Source organism: Spea bombifrons, chromosome 4 (genome assembly GCF_027358695.1).
Source record: "Spea bombifrons isolate aSpeBom1 chromosome 4, aSpeBom1.2.pri, whole genome shotgun sequence".
NCBI lineage: Eukaryota > Metazoa > Chordata > Amphibia > Anura > Pelobatidae > Spea > Spea bombifrons.
The window spans coordinates 91,620,912-91,647,471 of record NC_071090.1 but is presented as its reverse complement, the minus strand read 5'-3'; the positions used below and the strand labels follow the sequence as shown (position 1 = coordinate 91,647,471).

Here is a 26,560-nt window from a genome sequence, read left to right as displayed (position 1 = left end):
GTGGGGAGGGGCGTTTCTATATATCTACCTGCTTCTGTCCCAGCTCTAGTTCGGCTTTTCGTAGCGAAAAAAGGCATTCGTCTCGTTCTCACGCCATCCTCGTTTCTATAGAAAAAAAGCTCACTTTAGTATTGTATCCCCCCCTCTCCCTGTTGATCAGATAAGTGAATCTCATGAAGAAGCTAAAAAGGGGTCCCAAAATGTCACCATCCTTTCTCACTGCTTTTGCAGGAGGTGAAACCCAACAAGGTTCTTTTTACTTTAAACACCATCATCAAATTGATCATAGACGCCAGCTGAACAGTCAATGACCCAATTTAGGCACTATGTGATTAAATACTAGAGAAAAAACTTACTATATCGTAAGGTTAGTATTTTTTTCCCTTGTAACACCAAATTAATTTAGATCAATTGGCTGACAAAAAGATTGGTTCCTGCTGCCACAGAAAAATAACTGACTTGCTAGATACTATACATAATGATAAAGCCTGCAACCATAGGGCAGGGTGGCATGAGGTTGTGGGGGCTAATAGAGGTCAGGGTTATCATTGCAGGTATAGGCTATGGGGTCAATAAAGGTCAGGTACCTTGCAAAATAAAAAAAAAAAAATGTGAAGCTTATGTAAGATTTTGTGTTTGCGCATGCGCTAGCGTCTTTGCCGCGTTTTTTAGCGTCTCGCGCTGCCGCGTGCCTGCCTCGCGCTTGCCTCGCGCCTGCCTCGCGCCGCGCTATCGGCGGGAAAATCAGCTATAAATAGAGCGCTGTGAGGGAGCTGTGCACTTACCTGGCGAACCGCTGAGCCGATACTGCACTGACCTTGAGTCTGGTGAGCAGTGGCGAGGCTGGTAAGCTGAAGACTCCATGGAAGACTTGATGAAAATGCGCCCTCCCACCCACCCTGGATTACAATGTATTTTTTGTCGTGGCTTTTATCGGGGTATAGTTATCCTATAATTTTTAGGGTGAACTGTAAGTTTAAGTTATGCCGGCTGGCTTTTATGGCGGTTTGGCAAGGTTATGTGGTTTGTACGGAGGCTCTGGGCTTGTGCCAAGGGCTTGTTATGTTTTGATACATTGGTTGCAAAGTTATTTCGTTATATTTGAAGTTTGTATGTTTGATAAACCAAATAAAAATCCACGGCCTGTTTCATCCAATTTTGGTGTGTTTGTTTTTATTTATTTATGTGTTATTTTGTATGGTTCAATGCCCCTTACAACCTCATGGCTTATTTTAAGTTTTATTCTTCTCCTTGTGTAAAATGTATCCCGGAGCAGGTTCCATGTGTGTTCTGTGACAAGTACCCTCTCTTGTCCTGTTTCTGTGGTCTACAAACCGAGCAGAACAAACCTTCCTAGTTGGTTCCTGGACAGATCCAGACACTTAAGATGCGTACAGCACCAGGAGTCCACGGGTGGCAGTGCGGTCAGCTGGTTTCCAGATAGCTTCAAACTTTGTAAGGCCTGAGAAAGAAATATGGTGATAAAAAAAAGAATTGGTGGCACTTTATCTAATTTCTCTCACATATGATATTCTAACAAAGAGCTCTGCTGCCCATTTTCACAGTACTTATATTAGGATCATTATCTGGGAAGTTACATGGATTAAGGAGAGCACCTCCTTGTGGCGAAATGCAAGTATTACTATTACAAAACCAAACTGCTAGATATTATCTGTTCAAGGAAAAAATAGCAAATTGTGTTCATTTCATATTTACAGCGCATACCCAATGAGAAAGCAGATGCTGATCTTTCACCTAAGGTACCCCAGCCGTCCACGTGTTAGGAAATAAACTGGGAACTTTGTACATATCTTAAATGTCTAGGAGCAGGACACCAAGCTCCCTGCCGCACCACAGCGGCTTTTCTGGGTCCTAGTCACCCCAATTTTTCTGAGATACAGAGTGAGTTCCATTTTTTAACATGTCTAACAAACTTTCAATATTCAATCCTGGACAATGTTTTCTTTCTTCACCCACAGAATATTTTATTAGGCTTGTAACACCAGAATGAATGTATCAGCTAATGAGTTACAAAATTGCGTGTTCTGCATAAAGGTGTCACAATTTCAAAAAGTATTAAAGCATTGAACTATTTTGAATTATGGTATTTTCTAGCTTGCCACACAAATCCCAAAAATTAATAGCAATATAGCATCTGTATGTGTAAAAGCTGGTTCTTACTATCAGGTTGCAAGCTCCTATCGTGCAGTTCTTTATAACATTTACCCCAAAGGTTCTTGCATTTGCCCAACCTTCTAGACTAATGCCTTAACCGATTTCCCTCTTTGATGTTTAATAAGCACCAATAACAAATGGCCTAGATGTATCCCACTTTAAAATGCAGTAGCCTCTACTAGTGTGTTCTTGGTTGTTTCAATTTTACTTTAGCACGTTCCCGTATGGGATTTACATTATGGTCTATGGCTGATCTGTAGAGTTCTAATTTGTTTTGGGATACGTGGGTCTCTGCTCATTTGAGTCACTATAATGCTCCCTGATAACCCCTTCACCTTTACAAGAACAAATCCCAAAAGGCTATAAAATAAAGATGCATGGGGTTTTATTCATTAAAGCAGGAGAAAAGCTGCTTCAAATGTCTAGGCCTTAGGCAGGCCACACAAACTCTTCTTGCAGGAGCTCTTTTTGCTTGCCAAATCAGTAGGAACCGCAACCTTTCTGCAAAAATCCAGCTTTAAACCCCCAGATTGCCTTACCAGACCTACACAAGGCAAGTGATGTTTATCTGTTTATCTTGCGCCAAGGTCTATTCTTTTTAGTTACCTCAGTAACACACAAAACTCTGAATAAAAGCAATACCAAAGTAACCCACCCAAAGCACGTTATCTTTAATAGCTTTAATGGGCCCCTGGCTCATCACTACTGCTTAGAACTGTAGATTTTCTGATTTGTACAAGAGAACTACCACGTATCTTCTGCAACGATCACTCTCTTGGCATGTAAGACATGTGTGAGGCAGTTAATGCTATCAACTCCTTCTGGAAACTATATTCTTGGATACTCGGAATAACTTCACTCTTTACATTACCTCCAACTGGAAAAGAGACTTGGGGACATCCTTCAAGGTATTGTCTGAAAAATCAACTTCAAGCAGGTGGTTTCTCCAGAAAAGAGAGAGATTTTCAGGAAGGTTTTCAATTGCATTATTCGAAGCTTTGCATATTTTCTGCAGTGGGTAAGAGGGAAGATGTTAAACAAGAAATGTAATTAATGATATGTAACATATATAGAAATTGCACTGAAAACAAATAGTTTTCCCCCTCACACAGACACAGGAGGGTCCCTCAGAAACACTGTGAGACATTTCTGCTTACCCGAGATCGTGAAATCCTGGTCTACTAAAGACATAAAAGATCACAAATACAACAACCTGCTTATTTTTAGTTAATTCTACTTTGGCTTTGGTTAGTTCAGGATCATTCCAGTATCTTTTGTTGTTTGAAAAGATTCTGGAACATTACAATGAAAATATACCTCCAACTCTGAGCGTCCTTGAGCCAGTCTACTAACAAGTGCTAGATGCTAACAGCAAAATATATACATTCTTATAGCAAAAATTATAAGAAAAATAAAGCTGTCTTCCAGATAAATTAGTTGTGGCACGTAGGTCCGTCCCTCCCCAGGTTTGGCCCTGTAACACGCTGCACTAAAATGGTTAAATATAAGAAGACTTTGGAGGAGCAGACAAAGAAAGAAGAACAAGAAAAAATCCAACATGAGAAGCAGAGCTGCGCTGCAAGGAGACAGGAACAGGGAAGCAGTTGGTGGAGAAGGTAGGGAGACATTCAGAGAGAGCGTGAGAGAACGTGAGTGGGATTAAGGGTGAGTGGGAAAGAACAACAAAATCCAAAAAAACCTATTCAGAACTCTTTGCTCCGTTCATACAAATTGACAAAATTGGTAAATTTTGCTAAAATTGAAATTGGTACAAATGCACAAGTCTAATGAGTAATAATGAGTAGTAAACATAAGTGTACTTTCACATGATACTAACAAGGGGGCAGGCCCAAGGCTCTGGAAACACTTTGAGTTTGTTTCTGGACACATTTAGACGTCTCAGGGATTTGAAGCAGTGGAAGACAGAGATGGGGAGCTCAGAGATTCTGTTATCAGAGACATCCAACTCCTGTAATCTCCGCAGACCAATCCAGTTGGCACCTGGAATCGAGTCAGAACGGACAGTTTATAGAACACGCAAAAAGGTGGCTTGAGAAAACAAGAACAAATACAAACCAATGTATTTTATGGCGAATGTTTGTCATGTGTTGGAGAAAACAAGGCATCATAAATATAGGAATATATTGAATGAGAAAACAAAAGGCTGACACATAAGGGTGATATGTCAATGGTTCATACAATCAGTTATGTTGCAGAGCATGGCATGACTTACCATCTTCTTTAAAAAGATTGACCATGTAGTTTCTGGATGCACAGAGCTTCTGAAGTCTACTCAGATGAAGAAATCCAGGAGGAAGACAGGTCAGTTTATTGTTGGAAACATCGACTTCAAGCAACCTATAGTGAGACGCCAAAAGCATTAAGTACATGTGGGGCAAACTATAGTTAAACCAGGGTAATTCTATCCCATATACACAAACCTGGAACAGATGATTTCTTCAGAGCTCTGCACACTGGGCAAATCACACAGCTGGTTGTCACTTAGATTGAGCTTCTGCAGGTTCAGGAGACCCCATGGAACCACAGAAGGGAGAGAAACCAAACAGTTTGTGGAGATATCCAGCTCCACTATCTGACAGGAGATGTCTATGAACCAATCTAGGTCCACCCAGGGCAACCGCAAACTTGACCACTTTACACAGACACTCTAGGAGAAAAGATGAAAGAGATAAGAGATAAAACATATCTTCTTTAAAGACACAGGAGTGTATTAATAATGGGGCCTTAGACCTGCTGTGGTATAATTTATGTGTTTGTCTACACAGCATGACTACAGCAGTTGTTGAGCTGGGTAATGTTTGACTCCAAAGGGGAAGGGGGTCCAATTCGTGCTTGGGGCCAATTTTCTGCAACAGGGGTATATGCAGAGACACAGATAGACTGTGTGTGAAAGTACGATCAGTGGCTCCGACTTCCTGTCATGTGACAGGATCCACACATAAGTTGTCACATGTTGCAGTCAGAGTGGAAGCACAGAGTTCTGTTTAAATTAACATATTTATTATGTTTGGAAGCTTAGACTCTTCAGCTACTTCTCTGTGCCACCTATGGACCCTGATAAATATTCATTACAGGCTCAGCTCAGCACACTTAGAAGGAACAAAAATTTGTGCATGAAGGCCCGGAAAAGAGGGAGAGTGTGTGTATACATGTATGTGTGAGCAGATGATATTGGATATTGTGCATGTTACCGTATGGTGTTAGTGGCAGTTTGTGTGAGCATATAGCATCAGAGTGAGTGCATGTAGTGTTGGTGTAAGTGTGTGAATGTATGGTGTGTGTGGGTTACTGTTAGAATATGGTGTTACACCAACAATGTGGATGTTGGTGTTTGTATGAGTGTATGGTTAGTTATGGCGGGGGCAACAAAGACATTTTGCACACAGGCTATTAATCCTAGGCTCACCCCTGCCACTTTGACCAGACCTGTGTCAACTCATAGAAGAGAATTTGTTATTCAGTTATACATCAAGCATACTTCAGGGCAGCCACTACAAGTACTGGTCTGCTTATATAAAACGTATGTGTGTCCTGGAAAAATGTCCAGTATGGAAACCCTAGTAGAGTCAAGCATTCAATAGCGGGAACTGACCAGAGTATAATTACACAAGACTGCTTCTGTTTGTTACTCTAGGGAATCTTTGCACAATGATGTGAAAGTTGCCGACTATATGTTTTGGGGTTGGTTCATGATATAAACACAATTAAGGAAGTTGTTAGACCCAGGAGTACTGCCGAAATGTCTGGGACTTTCCTCAATCACACTTGCAGTTGATTTGATTAATTTTCCAGTTTTAGAAGTGCATTGTTTCTTTCATAACTCCCAGCGGAGCAAACTGGAGCCTTGATACCGAGATGTAGAAATGTTAGAATAAGCAGTAACAATCTAAACCTAGAAAGCCACTTTACTGAGAGGGTGATATGTGGAACTGCCTCCCAGCAGAAGTATTAGAAATACAGCAAATTAATTTAAACATGCATGGGATATTCATGACTCCTGAATCTAAGACAATAACAACGGCCAATTAAGGTTCGAGTCTTTATAGCAGGGCAAATGGACAGACTAGATGGATCGAATGGTTATCTGCCCCATGTTCAATGTTTCTATGAACGATAAAAGATGCATATATAAATTCAGTGTTCGTATTCAATAGCAGGCTGGCAATACATTTAAATGGAGAGCGTGGTGTTCACACATATCACGTTTATAGTCCATGCTTGATTTCCACATTTAACAAACAAAAAAAAAAATCACATGTAATGCAATTTCTAAATCTGGCATCAAACATATGTAGTGAAAGGAGTCCATAAACATTTTACTTATAGCCTCAGAAAATTAAGTATATATTGGACATCAGGACTCCATACAGGACTCTTATCTTATCTCAAAACATGTATAAACCATACACATATTTACATTAATATATATCACTGGGGACTGTTAAGTGACCGGGTAGTTTCATTACAAATATGTTTTTGCATGACTTTTGGGAACAGAGAGTTATTAAACCAGCTAGTGCCTTTTAATATGATGAACCAGCACTGACCCAGTAAGGTCTAGATCGAGAATACATAGGACAATTTCTGTGTACTGCACTAAAACAATAAAGATAATAACACAGGTGCACAAACTAGTCAGACAAATTCATTTGATTGAATTAGTGGTTACCCAATCAGGTCAATCTAAAAAGAACGGCACTGTTACAGGAAGCTCGGGATATGATTGAGTAACACTAGACTAAACTATACAGAAACCGAAACGTGGGCTCTCATACCGATTCTGGAGCCATCTGCTGTCGCGTCTCCGACGATTCCATAATCTTTCTTCTCAGCAGACGTTTAGTCGTCTCTGGGCTGTCCATCAAGATGTAGGAACAGAAGCCAGCTCCATTCTGAAGCAGAAACTCTGCGATATCTTCATGTCCTGACAAAAGACCACAAATCAGAGGCGTTAGATGCTGCAGGAGGCCCCCGCCAACCTGGTTTCACACAGACATGCAGCCGCAACAAAAAAAGGAACTGCAGAAGCTTCCACTCTGCCAAGTATAATAAATACGGAAAGAATGGTGTGTGGCAGGAAACACACGATAATAAACTTCCCATAAGCAATCAATGATTTGAATCATCCAATATGTAGTGCATCTACCTAAGCATCTGTTTATTGCCGAGAACTAGTTATGCAGGTTCCAGTTTGGAGTTAATACTAATCTTATAGAAGATCACACGGAGAGCAGTCACGGATTATGAGCTTTAATCGGCCCCATAGGCCACATTGTCCCTGATATAAATATGATTTTTTTTTTGTAACTTTGAAAAATATCCCACAAATTACTGAAACTGTATTTTTTCAACTGAGGTTTTCTGTTACTACTGCAATATATTAATGCATCTTTCAGAGCTTCGGCTATGGCAGCCTGCATGGGGCAAAGAAAGTACATTGTGCTTTCATGGTGACTGCTCTGTATTCATAACTTTGCATCTGTCAATATTAAACCTCATCTACCACTTGGGAGCCCAGTTCTCCAATGTTACCTAATCCCTTCCAGGAAAATAACATGTAGTTCAGACTGTATTACCTTACCTAATTTTGTGTCGTCTGCAAACATTGAGATGTGGCTTTTGGTGGCCACTGCAACATCATGATTAATTACCAAACAGAACAAATAGCATTGGACCTTGTACAGAACCCTGAAGTTCTCAGCTTACCACTTTTGTTCAACCGGGGAATTTCCTATTAACAACTCTCTCTAAGCCAGTTTTAAACCCAAGTGCTAAGGAACATTGCCGAAGCCTATCTATTCCAATTTGTACAGTAACCTTTTTATGTGAAACTGTTTTAAAAGCTTTCGCAAAATATAAACACAACAGATCCGCTGAAACAACCCGAACTATACTTTTATTCATGTCTTCATGGAATGCAATTAAGTAATTCCGAAACAATCATTCTTTACAAAATCCATCTCGCTCAGTGCAGAGCAGTATGTGTGAATGAGCCTTTGATAGCCTCTGTTCGTTGTGCATCTCTCGGAGACAGGGCATTGGACTGTAACACCACCAGATGCCATCAACAACTTTTCTGGCACATCGACAGACCCCAGGCCGAAACTGCTTTGGAGTCTCCTGGGCCTACTCACTGACTCAGAAGCTCCACTCAGAATGGGCCATTAGGTATAAGCCAAAGTAACGGTCTTCTGAGACATTCATCATTGTCTTCACACTTCTCACAAGTAACGTAAATGGATGAGGAAGCAGAATTAAAGGGTGAATGCCAATGGCATAACTGATATATTAAGATTGTAATTGTTCTGGGGATATTTATATTTAAGTTTAAAAGGTTGCCTTAAGAAATCTAAATTCAGTGGCAAACTCTTGCAGCGCCAAAAACCCCCCAAAAAACATCTGCTTTCTCCTCACTCTACCCTTAAAGAAGCTCTAAGTACTGATCACACACATGCAAATAACTCAAATTTTTTAAGGAAAAATAGATATCTTGTACCTGCCATAATGGTGGCATAGAGAGGTAGTTTCTTCAGAACTGGGAATTCATTATTTCTTAAAGCATAGCAGTCTGGATCAGCACAATACGTAAGAACAAGGAGTTTGACAAGGCCCATGTGGCCCTGCTCACAGGCGGTAACCAGCATCCAGTTCAGCAGCGGCTTGTGACTCAAGACATCTGGATAATAGAGCAGAACTTTAGTCAGACATCGGAATGTTATGTAGCTAGCAAGGTGTACAATTTTGCATTCAGTATACCCAAAGCACTTAAATTTTGTACCCTTAATCCAAAATTATATATATAAAAAAAATCCAGTTTCTCACCAAGATAGTTAAGACATTAAAATAATTTTCTTAACACGTCCACTTATACCAGTTCTTTAGATCACTATAAGGTGAAATCCAATAATATAAGGAGATCATGGGGTTTTCAAAGTTAAGTAACGCATATTGATATTGATATGGAAATGCAATATCTCCTAAAATGCAGAGTAGTAGACTAGTGTCTATAGTTTAATGCTGGAAATAGAAAACATTAGGAAGAAAACATGCAAGATGGACCTGCATATCTTTCAGAGATATTATCATGAGAGGAGACAGACTGTGCTTCTAACCTGCCCCACTGAGCTTCTAACCTGCCCCACTGTGCTTCTAACCTGCCCCACTGTCCTGTTTTTGGGGATCATAAGCCACTTAGGGAGATCAAAGGATTTCCCCTGACTGGTCCAATGACCTCAGAAATCGACCAAACCTCAATTACAGCTCCTAAGTGGCCACCTTTGGCTGTATTGAGCCTGAGATAAGATATTGGCACGTATAAAACAGGGTATTGATTCACAGGACAGGGATATCACCTTGCCTCATTATTGGTCATTGGTAAGTCCTCACCTTGAATATACGGTACAATTCTTGGAACCTATCCTTAAAAAAGACATTATTGAACTAGAAAAAGTGCAAAGGAAGGCTACAAAATTAATAAGGGGATTGGAAGATCTTATTTATGAAGAGGGACTAAAATAGAGATGTGGTGCTATCAAATACAATAGATGCCTTCAAAAAGGTTTTTTTTTAGAAAAGTATAACGTACAGGGCTATAAATAATAGAATAAACATTAATATTTTAGAGCTTCTTCATCTAAGCAGACTCAAGAAGGAACCCCCCCCAAGTTTAATTTGCTGGACCTAGGTCTTTTTTATCCTAAATTAATATGTTACTATGTTACAAAGATATGTGTACATCATGCGCATACTGTACTTTGTGAAGGGTTATAGGCAATTTTGTATATTATCAGTTTTCACTCTCCCCTTTTGTAACAGTGTTATTAAACATGCAGACGCTCTATTAATAAAATTGGTTTTGCTTGTTTTCATGTAAATATAAAATATCAGCGAATATGCTATAGTATCATTTTTAAAGCTCCAACTTTAGGATGTCCCATACACCATCTATGAAACACAATTACACTCCCATAACTATTATATTGCAGAATAAACAATTCTATTTAGAAAAGAGTACTAGTTTCTGGTCTGTTAGAGCATACCTGGCAGTGAATCCAGTAACAGTGTTACGGCGTCTACATGGCCAAAATGTGCAGCCATTACAGCTGGATTGTCATCACTCGGTTCAGTGGGTAAAACCATTTGGGCTTCCTGGAGCAGAAAGCGGACTGACGGCAGATCTCCGTATGCAGCTGTGATTCTCAAAAGCTGGTACTGCACAGAGAGGAAAAAAACAACGCAAACTAGAATGATTACCCTTACAGGTAAATGTACAATGTTATTACATAACTCATGTATTCTCCAACCCCATCAGGCATTATAGGAGAAGACGCAGAGCTTTTATCTTGTCAAAGGGAGGTAGCACAAAGTATTGACAAAAAGGGTACCAATAATTGTGGCATAACCATTTTAATATGTTTTTTTATATAACGCTGTGGTGTGTTTGCAATTTTTTGATATCCATGAGATCAAAGGGTTAAACAATAAAGGCAATTTTCACAGCTTTCTTTGCTCATATTTACCAAGGGTGCCAACATTCTGTTTCTATGATAACAGCCAGAAAAAAAGCACTATATGTATGTGCAAGCGTGACAGCTTCCTCTCAAAACTGTCCCGATTCTAAATTCAACCCATGCAGTCAGGAGGTTTGCAGAAAGGATTATTACAATGCTACTTATTGAACACTTCAAGAATCCGGAAAGAAAATCATTATGCGTTTCAATTTCACTTTCGTGTTTTAAAATGACCAGAAATCCTCACCTTCTCATGCTTCTGAATACTTTCATCACAAGCCTTCTTCACCAGATCACGTGCTTTGTCTCTCTCCCCATCACAGTACGCGTCCTGGATCTCCGCTACCACCGGGCTCTGGTTGATGGTAAGCTCTGCTGGCATGGCCTGCTTGTTTCCCATACCTGCAGAGCCTGCACAAAAGACAGATGAGGATGTCACTAACATGTCAATATTGATTTAAGAGTAAACACAAAATCAATATGAAAAGCATAAAAAAACAAGAAATAGAAAAGAAGCACCAACCAAGCAAAAAGAACTTTAGATAGTTGCATACATTACGTGCTGAGATTATTATCACCCAATAATACTTTCTACCCATAATCAAACAAATTAATAGCATATATATTTATGTCATTCTTAATTTGGTGTCACACTCAAGATTTAAAAAGGTCTGTCATAAATATTAACATGATTTATATATATATATATATATATATATATATATATATATATATATATATATATATATATATAATTACATATTATTCAAAACAGTAACAATCAAATAATATAGTTTTAGTACTCCGGACTAACAAAACATTGCTTAAAATAATATCCTTAAATGTCATTACATGAAAAAAAAATTAGAAGTGATTAAAAGTGATTAAAATACGGGATGATAGGGAGATGCCATGTCCTTTTTTATTACTAAAATTATGACCAAGATGCACTGGGGGGGTGTATCACACAAATGTAGCTTACAGCACACAGCTGATGAATGGGATGCCCTCTTTACCTAATTTGTTGGTTTGTCTTCGTTGGTCAAATCTAGTTTTGTCATGCCCTTTGAATATATTTATTGTAAGAAGTGTAAATTGTTGCTGCTATAAAAATAAAATATATTATTGATGATAGTAATAATAATAATAATAATAATAATATGGTGGAAATATTTCTACTGAGGGATATCTACCAGGTTATTCTTTAATTATAGAAAACCTTCATTAATTTGTCATAATACTTAATACCAAAGCAACTGAATACCCGGTTCCATGTATAGTTTAGGTGCCTTACAAGTAAAACGACTGCTTTGTTTCTTTTTATAACAATATACCAATAACATAAGATAAACACTGACATGCTCTGCTGAGTGACATCTATCTGTTTCTAGGTAACAAATTCCCTTTAAAATACCATAAAACATAATCAATATTCCAATGCAGGTCTGGATATACATCACAGCTACAAGGTTACCAAAAAAATCATCTCAAAAGATACATGAACCCCAATGCTTAAGACACATCAACAGATCTTGCAGGTATTAGCCCAGCCACCAAAGTATCTGTTCTGAGCGATGATGGGAACGTTTATGGTCTGCAAGACATTTTAATTTTCTGTACATGGAAGATGTATTTCAGGTTACCTAAAATGGCCCTTCCCTGGGACAAATAATGTAATCGAGCGGTTAGTTCACTTACATAATGCAGATAGATTCTGACTACCGCTTCTTGTTAATTATTCAGCAAATCTCAAGTCACACAGACATTTGAGAGCCCCCCTGGGATCCCACCCATTAGAAGGCAGTTCATTCCCAAACTCCTGAAGGGCAAATAGAATTAACACTACTGCCACCGAATGACATAGAATTATAGAATTTCCCCATGGATTGGAACTGCTCAGCCCATCAAGCCTGCACTTTTTTTTTTTACTGTTACAAAACGTAAAACCCTATTCGGTCCTTCGTCTTGTCTTATGTTCAGTATAGACCTATGTTATTATTATTATTATTTATTGTTTTATATAGCGTCATCAAATTCCGTAGCGCTGTACAATGGGTCTATCCCATGCATGTTTAAATCTGTATTAGCCTCTACCAATTCCACCAGAAGGATGTTCCAACTATCCACTACCCTCTCACCAATGACATGTTATTCAACTTCACATGTATGCCTATCTAAGCATTTTACCCTGACATGTTAGGCTATACCTTTTCTAAATATTTAGCTTCCTAAATTAATTACTGTAGGCATAAGCCTCCTCGCTGGCCCTTCTCCTAACCTATTATTATTCATAAATGTGTATTTTGTAGCACCTGAAAATATACGTTTTATATCACACTTCATGTATATGCATGCAAATACTCAAATAATACGTATGCATCCTTTCCAATAGCCTGATGGCTAATAAAAACAACACAATTATTAAATGGGTAAAACAAATACAAGTCACCAACTGACCTTTTCATCGTTTGGATAAACCAACTGTTCTCCCGTCTCCCGGAGCAATACTTCGATTCTGCCCCAGTGAGGGCATACGGATCATTTAGTCACTAAAGACATCATTAGTTCTGATCGCAATGACCTTCCTACAAAATAGAGCATCTCTGGAAAGGAGGACCGTGCAGGCAGGCAGGCAGGCAGGCGGAGATAAGATAGTGGAGGGAGGATTCAGCTGAAACCATTCTGCCAGTTTTCAATTCCCTGTCCCATTAGAGAGCGTAACACAAGCTTTTGACGCTTCTAAGAGGTTTCTGCAGAGTGCTAGTACTATCGTGTGACTGTGCCGAGGGGGATTACTACTATCATCTGTTTACATAGCGCCAACAACTTACGCAGCACTTCTTACAGAGGATCTTTGATTTTACCTTCAGTGGTTAATGTGCTACTGGTTTCAAAGGTTTACACACATTTTTCACAAGGCATTGAAAGGGTTAAACCAGCAGGTATGGTCTTTTTCTCTCAAGCTTAAAAAAAATTAATAATAAACAAAAAAAGCTGATGCAGCAAAGGTGTTCCGGTGACATCATACAGCACAATTTGTGACAAATGGACCGAAACACTACAAAGAAAGCGGACCATATAGGGTCTGCCCAATGCATATTGTTTTTTACAACTATTAAAAAAAATTTACACAATATATTTCATATAACAAAACAAAAAAACGTTTATAAAGACTTTTTTACTCCCAAATATATATTTCTGCCTTGAATCCACAGGGCACGCCGTCTGTCTGTTTCACCCATTGCTTGGTAATACTAGGAGCCGGTGGGAGTGTCGGTCCAAACTAAATGCTGTAATTAGATTGACGTTCCACGACCTGGGACCACCAGGGCTGTAAAGTGGTCCTAAGTGAAAGAGACGCTGAAATGGAATATAATCCATTTTAACCAAACTGTGATCACCGGCAAAACAGAAAACCAGGAGTGTCGTGCACAAATAACGCATCACAGTTCTTTTATCTGCATGTATTATGCAGGGCCAATGCCGCCATGCCTGCTGGAGAAGCTGCTGAAAACGACCCATAATAACTCAAACGTAAGCATAACTCAGACGTTCATCTCACCTTCGTCCACCTGTCTAAGCCAAGACTCCACGTACGCTCCACAGGGGTGTCGATGTTTACTCAGAGCCCATGTAAATATATATGGGTTTTAAGACTGTTGTTCCAGGCAGCGGGGTCAGGACTACAGCCTCTCTGCCTCTCAGACAGATCAATACAATAAGTCTAGCCCCCGGCAATCACGCAAGAAGTAAGTATTAATCATAATAATAATAATAATAATAAAGTAAGCACTTTACCCAGTGAAGATCAAGAGGCTTACAGTTGTATTACAGGCCGGCAAGGCGTTCGGACATGGGGTGAATCTTGGTAAATAATATACAGATACAAGACTTCAAAACCTCATTATTAAATTAGGAGATCTAGTCTGTCCATTTTTCTGATGTAAAGACTAAAACCTTAATCATCCTTGGTCTTGTCTTAGATTCAGGATAGCTTTATGTGTATCCCATGCATGTTTAAATTCCCTCACTGTATTAGCCTCTACCACTTCCAATGGGAGGCTGTTCCATTTATCTACCACCATCTCGGTAAAGTATAACTTATATTCGGACTTGTGACTTGCCTTTTGAGTATTGTGTCATCTTTAAAATCAAAGAGGTTTATGCATAAAAAAAAACTCATTTCAACCATTTTGAATGACTCTTGCAGACATGTTTCATTTTAAAACTGGTAATATAGGCCTATATGCTTTACTTACATCTATAAGATGTAACATATCTTTATGTAGTATATAGTTTGTTCATGTTATTGTTTAATTTTTATATTCACTTAGTGTCACGAACTATACTATACGTGTACCCGCTGCTCGATGCGTCCTCCAGCAACATGGTCTGCAGGCTTCCCGACAGGGCCTTAGCGCATGCGCGAAAGCCGGTTCTCTTAAAGGGTATTAGGGGGCTTCTGGGACTACTTAAACAACCGACACCTTTCCTAAGGTGCTCAGTTGTTGTTTAGAGTTCCTGAAAGCAACTCAGCGGTATGTTTCCTGCTTCCCTTAATATTCCAGTTAACCCTTCCCTGCCCGTTCCTGATCCGTCCTGCTCCTTGACCCTTATTCTCTGTCCCTGTACCCCTCGGTTGGATTTCCCGGCTCATGACTTGTATTTGGATCTCGAATTCGGCTTCGTCTTTACCCCTGGCTTGCTGGCTTATTATTATTATTATTATTATTATATATCCCTTATGTATAGCAGTACATGAAATCACAAGTATCACACCACAGATGAGACTTATTTGATTCTGTATATACGTAAACCCCTGTATGGAACAACCCGAATGGGAAGTTAATTATTTTTATTGATTAATTAAAAGTTGGATAAAATATAGCAATTGCTCTATTTTTTCATTCTTTATTTTTATTGTTAATTGTATTGTTATTGTTAATTTTAGACTCTCATGTTATTGTGATAGCGCCACAGAATCTACCGGTGCCCTATAAATAAAATGTAATAATAATAATAATAAATTCCAATGTATATTTAGTGACAGTTCAGTTTATTAAGCATAGTCTTTATTTATATCATCAAGCTGTTCATCTTTAAACAAAGCGTGTAATTATTTCCCTTTCCTGAATTACTATTCTGTGATTGTAGTACAAAAGAACTGTGGTACAATAAGTCCATAGACGAGTATATTAGGCAGGCAGTCTTATAGAGCACAGTTATAATTTAATTTCAGACGTCATTCTTTTGGCCCTCTCTATACTCCCCTCTATAAACAGAGGACGTTCTCGGCAGAAAACGTATCAAGAGGCAGCAGAAAAATTATCCATATATTCTAAATCAAGGACAACCGGTTATTGAATTTCCTGGAATATAAGACTCCGCAAAACTGTCGGAACTCCGTATATTTTATTTTTAGTAGCCTTTTAGTTAAAAGGGAAATGCAAATTTAAGGACTTTCTCTTGTGAATTAACAAAAGAACCTTACTAGTTGCTATGTACCAACCTGCCAGCACATACACACATTACTCACAAGGCACATATACACACATTACACATCTAGAAACACGGAATTTGATAACAACATTCCGCCTACCTAGTCTGCCCATGTTTACTGATATACAAACTCAGACCTTAATCAGTTCTTGGTCTTAAATTTAGGATAGCTTTTCAAATTTCACAAACATAGGTCATCTCATGTTTCTGTGGCTTAACAGAGCAGCCTTGGAGGAGACAATACTGGGCAGACACCGACTTTGGATATTTCTAGAACCCAAGCCATGAAATTCCATTACATATGGAGGACAGTAGCGCTATAAAAAATAGAGGAACATATTCTGTTCATACATCTTACAGGGCAGACAAGAACCGTTGGCCCACCTAGTTTGCCCATTTTTCCTGATATTGAGACTTAGACCTTAATCAGTCCTTTATCTTAGATTCAAGATAGTTTTCCTCAGTGTATTGATCTCTACCACTTTTCCATTTATCTTCCACACTCTCAAAGTACAACTTACATTATACAACCTCTGACCCTCTCTTTTAGAATACGGCTTTTTGTTCTCTCCTCCAAAATAAACGCCCCTCCTGTACTTTGTTAAATCCCTTTTCCCCTCTCTCTTCTTTCCTCCAAGCTTAACATATTGGGATACCATAGCCTTTCCTAATAACTTACCATTTTAGATGTCCGCAACTGTCAAGCAGTAATTGAAAAGACATCTCTTTATCTCGAGGATCTGATTGATGAATTCTCCCATGGTTATGATCTCCCAGATTCTGTGCTTTAGTCCACTTAGCTCTCTCCTATTCTTTAGAAAGCAACATGCATGGAAGCACCAACAACCCCCCCCCATATATATTAACAATGTATTGCTTGATCAGCATTATGAGAGGTTTACTTTTAATTTGTCAAAATTAATGTAATGATTTGACCTCCTACTTATTTCCAACATTAACTAAAACACAAGGGTTATAAAGTTCAGCCTGTAAAAGAAATGTGTCGGAACCAACTGAAATCAATTTCACTTAGCTGAGCCCGGTGGAATAAATTTCCATAGGCTAGCTTAAGGATGGAAAAGGAGCCCATAAAATATCTGTGAAGCTTTTGCAAGGTTATATTTTCTTTAATGAAACCTTTCAACTTTCACACATTTTTACTACTCATCCAATGTGTCTATACCTTTTACAGAGCCGTTTTGGAGGATATAGTTTTGGAGGATAATGGGCAAAGACTGACTTTGGATATTTCTAGAACCCAACCTATGAAATTCCGTTACATACAGAGGACAGCAGAGCTATGAAACAACAACTGAGACCAGTCATACATCCTACGAGAAGAAAAGTCTATAGGGGAAGGCTGGGATCGTTCCGCACAAGTTAACACCGAAACACACATTACATTCACTCTGTGAGCAGTCACTCTTCTAGCACAGTGTAACATAACATTTTGGCCCCGCTGAGTACCCACCACAAAGCAAGTGCCAGTCCAATATGTCACACTTTAAGAGCCTGGGCCAGGCTTGCTTCAAGAAATCGGGTCAACCCTGCATGAATTTGGCCAGCTCGAGTGACTGTCATGTCTATCTCACCTAATTTACTCTTCTTTCTCACCTATTCTGTGAATATGCCCTTCAAACAAACCATCCGTTGCGATGTGAAAACATGCTAGTACAGGGGACATAAACCAAGAGCAAGAAACTCATTCCTCACTTGAAACATAGGATTTGTATTAAAATATATTGTAGTGTTTCTTATGAAATGATATATCGCATAACACTGGAAGAAGTGGAATTGGAAAAGTGGTCCCCAGGCATAAAAAACATATAAAGAACATTGCGATACACAATCTGTGCCTGCATGGGTAAACTGACCCAGCACTGGACTGGAGAGGTAAAATCAGCCTTGGACACAAGACTGATAAATGACAAGGTAAAAGCAGGTGGAAGGCACCGTCTTTATTAGCCCAAAAGAGAAAATGGAGTCTTTAGTCAAAGTTGATGAATGAAAATTGGAATGAAGAAAAGATCTCCACCAGAAGAAGAGGTACAAAACCTTATGTAACTTAACATTGCCGACTGAGACCAGGGCTATTACATTTTTTATAATATAATCTTCAAACAACCTACCAATGTTTTTCTATAACAAATAGTTGCATATATTATTATACCCACCATTGTGAGAATCCATGCTTCCACCGCGGCTCCCAGCACATGCTTCAGTACCAACACACCAGTACATCATCGGGTTATTGTATCAGACCCAGCACCAAATCATCAGACCTGGAAGGAGAATATAAAGGTGTGCTTAATTTATTTTACATGTCGACAATGTATATTTCATCAGGTGAACCCACTGTATGATTAAGAAAAAGTGTAATTTATATAAGCACAATTTTCAAAAAGACAAGTACACACGGGAGTCAATCAGGAATACCATAATTAAAACAAAAAAAAAGACAGGAGGGTGGACAACAATGGTCCTGCAATGGTATCACATGGCATGTGCATCTCCTTCTTTTCTATTTAGCATGGGAAATAGAAACAGCCTTACTGGTCCAAAACAAGATGAAGTTTTTAGTGAAAGGGGATATCTTATAGGGCTAATTTAAAAAACATGTAAGCCTCTGAGGTCCTGACATTGCAGACACTTCTGAAGGCATCAAATTCAGTCACTTTTGTTATCTTGTATGAGTACAGAGAATCGTGTTACATTAGGACAACCCTGTAATCAAGGAAATCCACGACCTTGAGAAAACCGCTTTTTATTTTCTATAAGATGTATTAAGGACGGGTCCAAGGCGGGCTTCCAACTCGCCCTGCGCGATGTTTGTATGAATGCACCCCCTGGCATCCCGGACAGGTATGAAAAAGTACATTTACAGCAGCATCCTTGAAATACTGTACTATTCCTATTTTTGGAACAGGAACAAATTGGATTATTTCAAGGAGATACTTCTAATGGTCAACTAATGGATATAGATTGAGCCTTCCTGGATCACTAAGATGAATAATTTATGCATGTAGTTTTCTTTGGTTGGGGCATGACACATGTAGCATGTTCAAAGGTAATTGATTAATCAGTAATCACCAATAGCTGCCATCCCCATGATGCATTTGGGTACCTCAAGGTTAAAAAAAGAGGTCCTTTTGCATTTATCACAGGACCATGCTTTTGGATTACGACGATAGAGGTCACAGCCTCGTCACACTATGTTAGTTACACTATGTATTTTCATTTGTAACAATTCTTCTAGCTCGTATTTTTCCTCCTTGTTTCTACAGCATGTAAAAAGGAAAGAAAAATAAAAAGATCTGGCTGCCCCTGAACATGCTGGTTCGCTAAAAAGAAATACTTCCAGCCATGTTAGGTTCTCTGTTCTTTTTTCTGCAGCTCTTTTTTTCTCTCTTACACATATAGTTCCTCTTTCATACCTCAGTTTCTATTTTCGGTAAAATGAGTTTACAATAATCACAGATGGTACGTTCAATGAAGCTCGGCAGGGCCGAAAACGAGTCAGTAGCTCCTTGCGGTATCCGCATGTTGTTTGTAAAGTCAGCATCAAAAGCGAAGGTAAACTCAGGTGACTTGCCTGGCTGAGCATGCCGAGCGTTCCAACATCTGACCAGCCGGTGTAGATCAGATGTAATAAGAAAACGGGATTGAATCCAGCTGCCTCTACTGAAAGCAGGAATAATACCTGGTGAACACATGGGACTGGCTCACGCTGCTCCTATGGAGTTCAATGGGAGGCCAGATCCCCTTGACTTTAATAGCAGCGCTACACAGCATGAACAGGAAGTGTACTTAAGTATGCTTCCTGCCTACAGTTCATGGTTTTAGGAGATTTATCGATTATAAGACGAGGTTTTTTTCAGAGCAAATGCTCTGAAAAATACCCCTCGTCTTATAATCGGGGTCGTCTTCTAATCAGACCTCAAATAGAGGTCTGATTAGGAGACTAAGATCCAGATCCCCCGCACCGCTGCAGGGGACCTGGATCCTCCTGTCGTCGCCCCCCCCCCACACACTTACCGGTGCTTCCGGAGGTGAAGTTGGCAGCGGGGGTTTGTATGCGTCCGTCGCAAATACCTTCCCCGACTGTCAGAGATCAGAGTTCAAGAGTTCCTGATCTCTGAGAGCCGGGGAAGGTATTTGCGACGGACGCATACAAACCCCCGCTGCCAACTCCACCTCCTTCCGGCTGCCGCGGAATGAGACGTCAACCCGCTGCCCCGGCAATACAGGAGGAAATTCGAAGCACCGGTAAGTAAGTGTGTGTGTGTGTGTGTGTGTGTGTGTGTGTGTGTGTGTGTGTGTGTGTGTGTAGGGCATTTCTGGAATGCCTTACACCCCTATATGCCACTCTGGCACTTAGGGGGTTAAAAGGCATATTATGGGGCAGAGTGGCATATAGGGAGGTATAAGGCATTTCAGGAGGCAGAGTGGCGTTAAGGGGGCATTTAATAGTGCACTCTGCCTCCTGAAATGCCTTATACCTCCCTATATGCCACTCTGCCCCATAATATGCCTTTTAACCCCCTAAATGCCAGAGTGGCATATAGGGGTATAAGGCATTTCTGGAGGCAGAGTGCTCTATATAATGCCTTTTAACTCCCTTAATGCCACTCTGCCTCATGGAATGCCTTATACCTCCCTATATGCCACTCTGCCCCATAATATGCATTTTAACCCCCTAAATGCCAGAATGGGATATAGGGGTATAAGGCATTTCTGGTGGCAGAGTGGCACATAGGGGGTCAAAAGGCATACCATGGGGCACAGTGGCATATAGAGGGTTAAAAGGCATATCATGGGCCACAGTGCCATATTGGTGTGGCAAGCCTGGGGGCAGATGTGCGTAACTGGGGGACAGGTTGGAAAATACAAGAAATAAAAACAAAAAAAAATATTTTTCTCAATCATAGCTTTTATTAAAAAAAATAGTTTACATGAATTAACATTTACTGGTAAAACTTTTTTCCTTTAGGGTCGTCTTATATTCAGGCTTTTTCTTTTTTTCCTAAGTTAATATTCAGATTTTGGGGGTCGTCTTATAATCAGGGTCGTCTTATAATCGAGCAAATACGGTAATTAACCAAGACAGAAGTCTTATTTTTTGACCCTGTAAAGAGCAAAAAAAATCCAAAGGTTTTCCTTTTAGAGATTGTAATGCAGATTTAACATATTATTGTGCTGGTACACGGTTTGCACATAAATGTGGGCACTGCCAGCTTCAGCCCTTACAAGTCTCTGGAGAGACATACATACGCCTGGAACTGTTAGTTCTCTTATAGAGAAGGAATTTGCCTTGTGTAGCACAGACTAAGGAGTTCCATTATATTAGCAAAATATTGATGGCTTACTTAGGAATCATGTAAGGGGGGAAAGTTGCCTTTCAAGTTCTATCATTGTTTTGACAATATTTGTAATGTAAACAATTACTAGATAGAGGATAATTACCTAACAAACCTTGAAGGCATCGAGCCAGTTTTAGAATATAGCAGTTCCTCAAATGTTTTAAGAAATCTTAATTAATCTTCAGTGGTGTCTTATTTTTTTGTAAGAAGAGAATCATTTCTTAAATACTTAATATTGAATTCTAATGTAAAAAAAAAATACCAGTTAGAGTGCCATAAAAGGTCTTAAATTTGAAAAAATTAAATTAGAAGCACATACAAATCCCAAGGGAGCTGATAGCATCGGGGACGCTGTTCTGGAATTTAGGATTAATTATTTCTGATGACTTAAAGATAAGCAGTAATGCAATATAGCGTCAGAAGAAGCAAGCAGGGTGCTGGGTAGTATCGCTAGAGGCATTAGTAGCAGGAAGAGAGAGGTTCAATTGAGTTTAATTGAGAAGCATACCATCTTAGCTGCTAGAACTTCCTTGTCATCGATACGACCACCACAATACCTCTCACCCTTTCTCTATGCCTTATGTTTGTCACCCCATTTCCCTCGAGATTGTAAGCTTGCGAGCCGGGGTCTCTCCACCTAATGTATCGGTTTGTCTTAGTCTGTCAATTCTTGTCTTGTCATATCCCTTGAATTTATGTATTGTATTAAGCGCTGCGTAAACTGTTGGCGCTATATAAATAAAGGATAATAATAATAATAATAAATAATAATAGTTTATTCAACAACTGAACATACATTACATTAGGGATCTTAATATATAGCTTGGAGGAAAGAAGAGGGGAGATAATAGAAACATTTTAATACTTAAAGGGATTGAAGCACATTTGGTAAAGATAATACCTTTATTGGCTAACTGATGTATGAATGAATTTCAAGCTTTCAAGACTATCTACGTCTCTTCTTCTGGCATATTATACAGGTATAATATGCCTGAAGACGAGGTCTAGATAGTTTCGGAAGCTTGTAATCCATTATACATCAGTCAGCCAATAAAGGTATCATCTTTGCTACATTGTCTTTCACTCTTTCTATGGCTATACCTTAAATCTGTGTTCAATCACGTATTTCATAGATTGAAACATAACTGCCATTTGAATATAAAACTGGAATTCATATAAAGCCAAATTATAAATATTCCTAGAGGAATAACGAGGGGTTTTTTTTTTAACATAGTCTGTATCATAAATAAATAATTCTGTATCGTTCAATAATTTGTGTCCCAAACATCTTTTGACAAAATGCTTTTATCTTTAAATTTTGTTACATTGCATAAAATATGGCAAAGTGGCCGTTTTTTACACAGCAGGAGCAGATGAAGAACATAATATAGAATATAAGTATTCTGTCATACTTTCCTTTTAGGGCTTATGATTGTATATGAGTCATAAACTAAATCCATAGAGAATCCAATACAGTATATGCCAGGAAGACATATGCAACAGATTATATCCTTCAACGAGCACCAATTAAATAGAAAACGAAGGGGAATAAATATACAATTAGTTATCACACAGAAAATGTTAAGCAGAAGATTATGCTAGGGGAAATCTAGGGGAAATATCCCTTCCACCACTCAATCGGTTATAGATTCTTTATTGACTAAGCGTGAAATATTTTTGTTTAATTCACTAGGCCCTTTATAGTGATCAATAATAAAATCACTCCATAGAGGCTAGGACAGACAAAAATTTACGGATTACATCTGCATCTACAGCTATGAATTATAAAGAAGATGAAGCTGAGACGTAATGTAAGGGAGTTTTACTTTCTCGAGAGGGTGATAGATACATGGAACAATCTCCCATCAGAAGTGGTAGAGGCTAGTACAGTAAGGGAATTTAACCATGCACGATCCTGAATCTAAGACCATGGACTGATTAAGGTCTGACCCTTTACATAATTATAATAATAAAATAGATAGGCTGTCAATCAAATCATATATATGTAGCAGTTGGTGCCAATAGACGGGTAGACCCATGTGCTCTAAATACATCACATACACACTTATGTATACAATACAGGTTTCTCCTCCTGCAGGAAGGGTTTCATAGTCAATCTCATGCTCTACCTACACATCTGGGGCACTTGGTGTGCAGCGCAATAAAGGTTAATGCAAAAAAGCAGAGGTATTAACCTTTACATTGCCAAGGCGCTGCATGTTACAAATTATGCTAGGAGAGGTTAGATATGTATTTGCATAACATTAACCCTGTGGGTGCTAAAGAGGCACTGCACATACTTTTATACATATCCAAAGGGTTAAGTGAATCCATAATAAATGCCAACAATGTATACGAAGTGACAGCACTGATCGTTCGCACAGACACACCGTATCACTGCAGCCCTGCAAGCCACTGGGGCTATGGCTGTGCAGCTCACCCTTAGCACGGAGCCCGGAACCAAGCAGCCCCCACATACCCTCCAAGCCCCACGTCAGTTCCATGACTTACTGCATATCCCCCACCAAGGGTCACGCGTGGGGCGGTGCTGTCCTGACTCTTATGGCTTCCCTGCTCCGGGTGTTTCTTACCGCTGCCTTCTCTGTCTGTCTGTCTGTCTGTCTGTCTGTGTGAACTTCCTCAATTCTCAAAGAGGGAGGGGAGAGAGAGGGAGAGAGAGAGAAGGAGAGACAGAGAAGGAGAGAGAGAGAAGGAGAGAGAGAGGCGAGACTTCCTTGTACTGGAAAGAGAGAAAACAAGCAAAGAGGCTGAGAAGAACCGCCAGCGGAGTGACGGAATGTAAGAAACATGAAAGAAACAATGGAGTTCAGGCCGACTGCCAAACGGACGGCCACAAACTAACCGAGCCGGGCTAGTGGAGCCTGCTGGAGATCTCAGCGCCTGCAGCCACTCGCATGCCATCCCTATCAGGCGCAGCCAGCCTGTGGACTTGATATTATGGAGTGTCTGGCATTACCTGTGCATGGTGGCTTAGAGTAGGGTCTATTCACTAAAGAGGGAGTTGGCATCTCACTCCTTATTATGAGGGGCCAACATTAACGGGTCAATTCACTAAAGTGGGAGCTGCAAAGAGAAGCTGCCAACCACACCAAGATTCTGCTCCAGGAAAAGCTTGGATGAGCCTGTATTAGGAATATTGCAAGCAGATTTATTAAAAGTCATCTCAGTGATTGACCTATACATTATGCAGGGCTAGTTCAGCCCTAGAAGCAGAGCAATTTACCAGAGAGTTGAAACCAAAACTCACCTGCAAACTCTGCCGCCAGGTCCTGGGCTTTCCCTCATATTCTTCTCTTGAAGTTTAAATGTAAAATCAATGTACAATGCGCGCTCCCTGTGTGAAGGTTTTGGCTGCGGTATTCTTGCTTTGAATGTGCCCCTTCCAGCTTTTGGTGAAATCATAAAATTATAAAACCAATATTTCACGGTTCTATTGTCTTTATGCAGTTGGTGCTGAGGAGGACAATGTGTTTTATTCTTTTGGATGTTCTATCCAGGCAAATGTGACAATAACCCCCATTATCAGAGGTCACCTTGGTTTTATTTGGAACGTGTGAAGGTCACGCAGCTTCTAACCGCATTCAACTCCATAAAATGGGGTTCAAAGCGAATGATCTTTGTGCCAATTGTGGGTCTTAGATGGCAGAGCTCTTTCACTGTCTTTGGCAATGTCCCCTGATCACCACACACGCACACTAACACAACACATATAACACCAGAAATGGCTATCCTAGGGGTCATAGATTATGCCTACAGGGGTGACAGGAATCAACTGCAGATCTCTATGACTAGCAAATGTATCGATTATAGTATGTTCTTCTCCCATGAATAGGACTGAAGCAACTGTAGGATTATAATAATATGACTGATAGGGACAATCACTCTTTGTTTTATCTTGTCTCTCCATCACATCACATCTCCGTTGCAGAAAGTGTCACAACAGGCCTTAGTCTATGACCCCCCCCCCAGGCACCCATAGCTTTAGTTCCATATATCACCATTATCCGGCCACATTATGAACCTCCCTCCATCCCTTCTTTCTCAACTCTTTGCCTTTGCGGATAGCTGCCCTTTTTGTCATGCTTATGGATTAATGCGTACCCATGTTTTACTATGATTATGATTGTTTTCCCACCAGAACACAGCCTTGGACCTGTTGGAGTGTCTTCTGAAGTAGGACAATCCATCATAGACAATTATCACATAGTTTAAAGTTGATCTAAATAGCCTGGCTACAAGGTGACCATTGATTACTCATGGATTTGTACCAATTCCAGTAGACTTTTAAGAATGTGGCTCATTTTGTGCCACCAGTGTGGTCCTGACAATGTGACCAAGGAGGATGATGATGAAGTTCTGATACTTTTGAAGATTACCATGATAATGTTCTTGAGAATGTTTGCATTTAGCTTCCTAAACTACTAAATTGAACTCTATTTAAAAAAAATGTTGGTGAATAAAGATATAAAATACTTTAATATTTTTATGGATTGTGTATTGCAGCCAAGACATAGAACATAAGACATTCGATATGTGATGTTATGATTGTAAAGTAAAAAGCAGCTTATAGAAAGTGTTTTATGTAAGAAGTATACTAACTAAGGGATAAACTACAATACGGAGGGCCACATTAAATATGGAAACCTAAAAATGTTTACTGTGACCCATGATGTGGGTTCCAAGCAGCAAGTAAGATTATTTACTACAAATGGAAGAAAACACTAGTGCTCCAAAACCTTCAATTCATTTTATTAAGAATTGTAAATATTTATTAACTGTCATTACAAAACATCGGTACCTTTCAATACATGAGATGCTCAAGGAAGAAGTATCACTCACAAATAAAAACAATGTAAAATGCAATTAAATACAACGGAGTGTGGAGAGGTAACACTTCTATATCTGTTTACCTGTATATCCAGTAGGTCCTTATGCTCTTTTCGTTTGAGAACTGATACTTCACCCCGAAATGAT

At 39.4% G+C, this 26,560-nt stretch overlaps 1 protein-coding gene across 2 annotated transcripts in view; it reads right to left on the bottom strand.

Moving 5' to 3' along the window:
* Positions 1 to 24,204, bottom strand: part of LRRK1 (leucine rich repeat kinase 1) — a 46,005-nt gene extending 21,801 nt beyond the window's left edge. For both annotated transcript variants that reach the window (XM_053464781.1, XM_053464782.1), the window contains exons 1-12: positions 24,077 to 24,204; positions 18,380 to 18,487; positions 10,954 to 11,117; positions 10,236 to 10,407; positions 8,693 to 8,872; positions 6,972 to 7,120; positions 4,617 to 4,843; positions 4,409 to 4,533; positions 4,013 to 4,176; positions 3,047 to 3,184; positions 1,350 to 1,462; positions 29 to 105 (exon numbers count right to left, since the gene is read on the bottom strand). In XM_053464781.1, the coding sequence (XP_053320756.1) occupies positions 29 to 105; positions 1,350 to 1,462; positions 3,047 to 3,184; positions 4,013 to 4,176; positions 4,409 to 4,533; positions 4,617 to 4,843; positions 6,972 to 7,120; positions 8,693 to 8,872; positions 10,236 to 10,407; positions 10,954 to 11,117; positions 18,380 to 18,449 (1,579 nt within the window). In that variant the 5' untranslated portion in view covers positions 18,450 to 18,487; positions 24,077 to 24,204. The remainder of the gene's footprint in view (positions 1 to 28; positions 106 to 1,349; positions 1,463 to 3,046; positions 3,185 to 4,012; positions 4,177 to 4,408; positions 4,534 to 4,616; positions 4,844 to 6,971; positions 7,121 to 8,692; positions 8,873 to 10,235; positions 10,408 to 10,953; positions 11,118 to 18,379; positions 18,488 to 24,076) is intronic.
* Between the last annotated feature and the right edge of the window lie 2,356 nt (positions 24,205 to 26,560).